Here is an 8,488-nt window from a genome sequence, read left to right as displayed (position 1 = left end):
CCATCACATTCTCCTTGAGGTGGCCTCAGCCCATTCGAAATGATCACATCATTAAGAAATGTCATTAGGATGGCATCACCACAAACATCACACTCAAATAAAGTTTCCAAATAAAATATTAATGTTTAGAAACTTAAATGAGTGACTGAAAAAATGCTCAATATTTTAACATTAAGATTTCTTCATTGAAATAATACTTGAAAAGTGATGACCATAAAAGGTGCCTTTAAATGACATCAACATTCACGTCATATTAAATTTTCCAAAATAAAATTTCCCGTTGGCTCCATTTTATTCAGAAGATTTAAGCATAATTATAAGCACTTTAAAACTCATCAGTGCAAAAACATAATTTGAAACTTAATGAATGCACTAAAACAGCACAAAATGCCTAAAGAACATAATTTGACCCATAATCATCCATGGATTTTTATTAATAAATCTTCATCATCATTAAAGGCTTGCCATGAAAATTACATACACATTAATTGTGCTTTAATTTTCTAAGCAAAACTTCTCGTTGGTTCCATTATACTAAGAAAACTAAAACGCAATTTAGAACTTAATTTTTCTGACAATTTTCTATCTATAACAGTGCAAAAGACTTTCTTAGAATAATCTTAATTATAGAATTGCACTGAATAAAAGAAAATACGCACAGAACATAAATCTGTTGGCCCAGTACAGCCCACGGCTATCCTTGATTCATTCGGCCCAGCTCAAAGACAAGAACGTTTCCTGCCAGGATAAGACATGTTGGGCCGCAACCCAGCTGCAGAAGCGGCCTTTTAAGTGCCCGAAGGCCCATTCGGAGCTGCGCGTCGGCCTCAGCCGTTGGATCAAGCCGACGGCCCCGATCCTCCCGGGGCGGAACAAAACAACACCTGGTCAAACCCTAGAAGCATTTCCTTTCCTCTCCCCCGATTTTCACGGCTCGTGCAGCAGAGGCGACAACCGCGGCGGCGACCCGAGGCACGCCGGCCATGGCGGTGCGGCAGTCCCGTTCGTCGGAGCAGCGTGCCTCGCTCAAGGCCGCGCGCTCCTCCGCCGAACGGCGCTCGCAGTGTTGAGCTCATGGCGAGACCGGGAGGACGGTAGTCCTAGCTACGCGTGAGGCATCTCGCCTGCGGCTGCCGGCACAAACTTTTGGCGGCGACAGCGACGTATGGGGTGCGGAACCCACTGCACGCGCGCGTCCATTAGCACCTCAGCAGCGGCTGAGTCTTTCCGCACGTCATCCCGAGAGACGGCGGCGTCGCCGGCTCAGGGATCTCGAAGGAGCATAGGCGCGGCGTCATGAGGTGTGCCTCAAATACTCTTCTTTTTGTCGATTACAACATTTTTGGGCGCTGATTTGGGGAATTCCAAGTTCTAGGGTTTCAAAAAATTGGGGATTTTCTAGAATTTGCAATTCCCCTCCTTCTGATTGCTTAAACGGGTAATTAGCACTAACCTGCATCAGTAATACCTTGACTGAAAATAATTAGCCATAAACAAGGCTAACTAACCTAATAAAGTTTAATTAAACCTTAAGTTGGTGATTATCTGGAACGGAGAAAATCAGGACTTAAGCATGATCGTTAACAGAAAAGAAACATCACTAAAAACATGATTAGAGTTCTAACCGAGATTAACCAGCTCATGATACCATTGTTAGGTTAATTGGCTTTAGGCTAATCAACTTTAGGACTTAATCTCGGACTAGAACATCAGTATTATGCGGAAGCGTACAAACTTACATTGATTGGGGAAATCCCATGGCTGCTCGATGCAGCCCCTTGTGTAGCCCATGGCTGCACCTTGGGGTCTCCGGCGATGAAGATATGGCCGGGAGAAAAGCAGCACGTAGATGGTGTGGACGTGCATCAGGAGCGCCGCTGTAGGAGATGGCCACCGGCACTGACCTTGCGGTGGCCGGCGGTGGTAGTCGGCCTTCCAGCCCATCAGCTCCCTTTTTTTAGGATTGGTTGTTAGCACTCAGGAGTTTAACCTGTTTGTGTTTGTTTTTTCTTATCTGTGTTTGTTTTTTCTTATCTGAACAGGTACGTGACCTCTTCCTTTTATATGGGAACTGATGGACCGGGGACCGAAACCAAAACATTGGGTTTGGGTGCCCCCGATCAAAGCACCAACGTGGGATTGGACTCCCCTTCTTTTTATCTCGGTCTATTACAACCTGAGATCAATTCCAACACCTCCATCTCCATTTGCTGCGCTCTGCCCCCGCCACCACCACATCGCTGTCTGTGCCTCCTTGATTTTTAAACTAACACGAGAGTTGGTACACCTTGATTTTTAATCTATACTTCCACCAAAGAAAAAGTTGATTCCCCTTGTTTCTTTGATGGATCTTGTTACTCTTGCAGATTGGAAACTCCTAGGTGGTAGGCATCCTCGGCGAGAAAATGATTTGTGATTTTTCCCGTCGTTTATGAAGGTTTGGAGTCCGCCTCAAGGTATACCACCAGCGGTTGGGAATCACCTTCTTGGTGATATCTCAACAAGAAGAGGGTGAGCTTTCATGGTGTTGGTGTGCCTTCATGGTAACATCCACACCTCCAACAGTGACTAGTTTCCTTCCAACGAAGTGAACATCGGGATACATCATCATCTCCGGTGTTTCCGTTTATCTCTAGCCTAACTCATTACTTGTGGTTTATTTTGGCCACTTAACTCTGCTAGCACCATGTAGATTGTTTATCTCACTACAATTGTTTATCTCACTATACAATTGTTTAAGATCTGGTAAGTAAGGGGTTATTAGAAAACCTATTATTAGACTAGCATTACCAAAAAAATCACGTGGAGAAATACTTTTAATGTGCGTGGTCCTAATCGAATCAATTGAGTTCCACCTAACATATATTGTTGTGATTTGTATCTATCACGATCCCTAGATAAGACATTATTTGTAGAGATTGATTGGTCCTATAATCAATTGAAACCCTAGCGATCAAGTGTCATCCATGTATAAATACAAGGCAAATCCCTTCGGGGTATCTCACAGAAAAGGCATTGTGTTTGAGCTGGTAACAGAGGCAAGATGCTGTGGTTGCGGCAACGAGAGAACCAACCTCGAGTCCCAAGTTTGATCCCTATTCATTCAGACATAGTGCCGCAACCACTTCAATCATGCGTACAAGTTCATGTCCATAGTGTACAATACAAACCAGTGTTGCGGCGTCACCGGAACGCTCACGTACGATGATCCTCGGGCTGGAGCACATGATTGAAGCGGTTGCGGCATTTTAGCGCGTCATGCCTGAATTTGGAGCAAACTTGGCACTTGAGGTTGCCTCTGCCATTGCCACGTATGCGCCCACCAAGGCCACGACCAGCAGTGCCGATGGTCAGGATTTGAGCTACATAAAAATAAAATGCGCCTTATTTGATGTTACACCAGATCACGGCAAAATTCAGAAAAAGAAAGACGGATAGGTTTAACTACGTTGTGGTGCAGCGTGTACAGGATTCGGCAGAGGTTCAGTTGACACTTAGAGTTCAAGGATAGATTTTTGATGCGATTGTATCAACTCGATATTTCAATTCAATGAAAAGCCCTTTATCGAAAAAAAAACTTAAGTTCAAGGATGGAGGCGACATGCATGCTTTGTTTCTGCTTCAAGAACCATGATGGAGTGGCTTACCATGTTCTGTAGCTAGCACTGTGCAAAAGTAGCTCTGTGTTCTTCTTCCTGAATGTTTGATGTTTCGATGACGGTCTCAACTTTGCAGGCCAGAAGTCGATGGGAGGTCGACACAGCGGGGACCCACACCAGGCCTCCACTTGGCCGGACCACCGTGGCGTACTGCAGCTACTCTATTACTCCTCCAAATTTGAGAGGGATGAAAACGAAACAGCAGCAGCGAAGATGCTGCTGCTCCTTCCTCACTTGTACCCTGCTTCCGCTGCTCGTGATGCTCATCTTACTCCTCACCGGAGCCAACCACGACCGACGACTTCATAATTAACATGTGCTAGGAGTAGCTCCGATCCTTCTGTGTGAATGTTTGAGAGGAAAATCAACCTTGCGTCGCAAGAGAGAAGAGAGAAGCCTACAGGTTGTGTGGGTGTGTAACATAATAACAAGCAGAGCATAAGAAGAAAGCTTTCAGTAACCTCCAAATTGCAGCAGATGGTTCTTCTTGTTGATGATACTGCTCCTTCTATGGAGTTTCAGTTAAGGTAAGGCCATCTCTCAATAACTTATGAAAGTTTTGCACTTACATGTGTTGCAGGAATGATGATTGCTCCTGCAGCAAGACGTTTCATATCCGTTCGCAGGATATGAAACCACGGCATGATCACCACACCATCTCTTCCTGCCAAGAACACCACAAATCCATGCAAATTTTGTGCAATTACACCCATAAAAGAATACACTTTAGTAAGCAAATACTACAGCACCGCACAATGCACTGCCATTCAAATATTCAACTGAATGAGATCGATATTGTACAGAAACAGCAACAACGGCGCCAAATGGGATTATCAAGTTTCCTTGAATGAAACCATGCATTATTTTACAGAAAGCAGTTCTCTCCAGGTTCACATTTACAATTTGCATCATCATTTTCAATGTCTTCTCTTCGTATTAAGAACAAAAAAAAAGAGTATCTTCTTCTGTGGTAAGTCCAAATCTAACCAAAGATAATCTTACACTCTCAAACCTTCCAAAACAAATATTGACTTGCTGAGCGCACCTGAGGTGGCTAGGGGATAAATTTTGGTCCAAAACTACGATGTATATATAGGTATTTCACCCTGAGAATGTACTTATCTCTGATAATACTGAAGAATCTGCAGCAGGGGCGAACTCGTCCCCGCAGAAGAAGGGCTCAGGAGGCATCTCCAGGCCATCGATGCCAGCTTCGAGCATGTCTATCACCTCGCTCATCGCCGGTCGATCGTCTGGCTTCATCTGGATGCACCAAAGCGCAACGACGCACAGCTTCCTCTCCACCTGATGGATACCAACAGCCTCCGAGATCTCACCCACCTCTTGCCGAGACAGCTGATTGTACACCCATGACGGGTAGTACGTCTGGCTTCTTGACGCTTGTGGGTCCACGTTCCTCCGCCCTCCGGCCATCTCCAGCAACAGCATCCCAAAGCTGTAGACATCAGACTTGGACGATATGGCGCCAAAGCTACGGGACACCATCTCGGGAGCTATGTAGCCAACTGTTCCCCGCGCAGCGCTCACCGGCAAAAAGCTGTTGTCCCTGGGGTACAGTTTCGCCAGTCCAAAGTCAGCGATTTTTGGGGTGAAGTCACTGTCCAACAGGATGTTGTGTGGCTTGATGTCGAAGTGTAGTATCTGCATATCACACCCTCGGTGCAGATAGTCAATCCCTCTCGCGATGCCCAGAGCAATCTGATTGAGCTTGTCCCAGGAGAAACTCTTCTCTGGCGAGAAGATGTACTTCTCAAGAGATCCGTGGGGCATGTACTCGTAAACAAGCGCCCTCCTCATTTCCTCCGAGCAGAAACCCACCAGACGCACTACGTTGACATGGTGAATGCTTCCGATGCTGGACACCTCACTGATGAATTCTTCTCCATTGGACATGGAACTGATCAACATTTTGATGGCAACATGGACGTCACCGGGAAGCACACCTTTGTACACGGACCCATAGCCTCCTTGGCCCAGCTTCTCCTTGAAGTGGCTAGTGATCGCAGTGATGTCTGTGTAAGCGTACCTTGTTGGGCCAAGAGCTAATTGCATCTGGAGGAACCTCTCAACTGCGTCAACTGATATCTTTGTTAGCCAGTACTTGTAGGCAAGGAAGGTCAATACGGACAATGGTGCAAACACCAACCTGGATAGTATTGCAAACACTGCATAAACAAGATTGCAGAATAAAGTTAGATGTATACAATCATGGAGCTGTAATTCTTAGCATTGGGCGATTCGGTCATTACCAATAGTGAACTTCACAATACTTATGGCAGATACCATGACCACCGCTGCCCAAAATAATTTCGTTTGGTAGGAGTGATCATTTACACATCTCAAGAAATGCATGTCGATGCCAACAATCGCTGAAGTCTGATTTAGGATGTTTGAACTAGACATCATTGCGTGGAAGTTACTGCAAGTTATAACATGGATTGGTTAGAAGATAAACAGCTTGATCAAATTTCTGGTGGAAAATGCAACCAGAGACAGAAGTATCTAGTCCACAGAATGCAGACTCACCTCATTGAATTATTAAGGCATATACTGATGATCACAGAATATGTCCAGGGACTTTCATATGTAGGAAATCTAACAGCAAACCCTGTCCTCATAAACTTTACGACATCTTCATAATCATAACTTGCATAACCATTTGGCCTCGGACGCCAACTTCCCAGAGGAGTCATGGCCAAGTATCCACATGAAGGCTCAACATTTTTAGACCAATAAGAAAGCACGGTAGTCAACACATAAACAAAAGAAGTGTTGGTGCTCCGGCAAGCAACAGGCCTATAAATAGCATTATTTTTTATCATGCGTGAACAACTCACAAAGGCGGCCCATTGGCCTGAATCCGGATAGAGCAGTATCGTGTCAGCTGATTGCAATCCATAGATATAAGGATGTTGATTCCCCTCAGGAATAGGGCAGCTGCTATTATCCAAACTGGCATCAACAACCCAGAAAACAGAGTCACTATAGGAGATGTTAGTGATGAAATATCTTCCCGTGTTGATGTGAATTATAGCCTGGCTATCGCTACAAACTAGCTCATATTCTCGAAGACCACAACCAGGCGGATCACCTCGTAAACGGAAAGGATGCTTGATGTCTTGGAGATGTCCACAGGAGAAAGAGGGGCAAACTGCTTGCCCGAGAGTATCTTGTGCTCCAGTCTTGGCTAAAAGAACTGAAAGTGTGAAGGAGATTACTAATATTTGGAGTATAATGGAACGTGGAAATGCAACGGAGTTCGTCATGAGAGCTTCACATATGCATGGAAGCTGGTACTAGAGTTAAGAAGAAGGCTAATTATCGAAGACTGGTCTTGAAGGACCTACGTATTTTCTGGTGCATATGGACTGATGGAGACACAAGAGGAAGAATAGTCAAGCCTGATTGCTGGTTTTCTTAGTCAAACTAGTGTACAGGAAGATAGACTTTGACTTGTCAAAGGCAACATCCAGGAAGATAAGGCAGAAAGGTTGGAATCCGTCAAAGGCAACATCCAGGAAGCCTCGTCCAACTGATTGATGGCAACACCCAGGTAGCCAAGATATTTCTTCTTTATGATTTCAACATTACAAGAAGGTCAGTTTTAGTAGGCATAGCTTCATCTCATTTCCTCATTACCTTCATTCTTCACAGAAATGTTTGAAGCTTTGGTTCTAGCTCTGTTGTTCCTAGATCTTGACTATGGAATCAACAGGGCAACAGCAACTAGTGAGGGAGATTTTTTCAATAACTGCCCACCATCCAGGTGCAGCGAAGGCGGAACAGAGATCCGATTTCCGTTCCGCCTTGCAACCAGCACCCCATCCTGTGGAGCACCTGGCTTGGAGCTAGCATGCTCTAGGGAAGCAGATACCATCCTGCTTCACCCAATTCTTGGGCCATGCGAGGTCACTTCAATCTACTACAATTTCAGTGTTCTGAATGTTATCCCGCTAGAAGAATCATGGACTAGGTGCCCGCTTCAGAAGATCCTACCACCAATCTGTCAACTAGTGTATACATACCTGACAGTTACGGAGGTGAAACTGCAAACCTGGTACGCTGTTCAAGAGAGTTGATACCAATGGAGAAGGCCGGTACGACACCAGGTATGGGGGACAGTATTGTTGGCCCAATCTCTTGCCTGAGCAACACAAGCCAGTTCATATATTTGATGGACGGTAGTGAACCAATGTATATCCTTCCCTTAGACTGCACGGTGGTTTCAAACGGTATCTCAACGCCGTGGGATTATGATAGCAAACCTGCTGTGTTATTTGCTGAAAGAGCCAAAAGAGTCATTGCATTTGGTGAGACAACCTTGACTTGGTCAGTTCCTAACATAACCGACATTTGTCTAGACTGTGAGCGAAACGGGCATCCCTGCGGATTCAGCTCACAAGGCAGGCAAGCATTCTGCAAGCGCCAAGGTATCGTTTCTAGTCATTCTTAAGCATCCAAGGATTTGTTCTGAATAAATTACATGCCTTAAATATTTTTGACAAGAGTACCTAAATGATCAAAATAAAGAACACTTCTTTTTATCCAACCTTTGCTATATATATATATATATATATATATATAATATATATATATATATATATATATTTATATATATTTATATATATATATATATATATATGCAAATATGTCTCTGTTTACCAGCATATCTGAGTCCAGTAAATATTTCACTCGCATGGTTCTGATACTCCCCCATACAGATAGCATATACGACATTAACAGTAACCCATTTTTATAGTTAAATTCTTACTAGAAAAGTATTACATTGTTCAGAAACAGCACTATGT

General features: G+C 44.3%; 1 protein-coding gene across 1 annotated transcript in view; it reads right to left on the bottom strand.

Annotated features, from left to right (window-relative positions):
- Positions 1 to 4,433: 4,433 nt before the first annotated feature.
- The window catches only part of LOC119274297 (rust resistance kinase Lr10-like), a 6,475-nt gene continuing 2,420 nt past the window's right edge, over positions 4,434 to 8,488 (bottom strand). Inside the window, exons 4-7 of the mRNA XM_037554978.1 lie at positions 6,772 to 6,876; positions 6,207 to 6,632; positions 5,930 to 6,099; positions 4,434 to 5,845 (exon numbers count right to left, since the gene is read on the bottom strand). Coding sequence (XP_037410875.1) covers positions 4,761 to 5,845; positions 5,930 to 6,099; positions 6,207 to 6,632; positions 6,772 to 6,876 — 1,786 coding nt within the window. The 3' untranslated portion in view covers positions 4,434 to 4,760. The remainder of the gene's footprint in view (positions 5,846 to 5,929; positions 6,100 to 6,206; positions 6,633 to 6,771; positions 6,877 to 8,488) is intronic.

This window comes from Triticum dicoccoides, chromosome 3B (genome assembly GCF_002162155.2).
Source record: "Triticum dicoccoides isolate Atlit2015 ecotype Zavitan chromosome 3B, WEW_v2.0, whole genome shotgun sequence".
Taxonomy (NCBI): domain Eukaryota; kingdom Viridiplantae; phylum Streptophyta; class Magnoliopsida; order Poales; family Poaceae; genus Triticum; species Triticum dicoccoides.
Note: the sequence above shows the minus strand (reverse complement) of the source record. Positions and strands in the feature narration are given on the sequence as shown.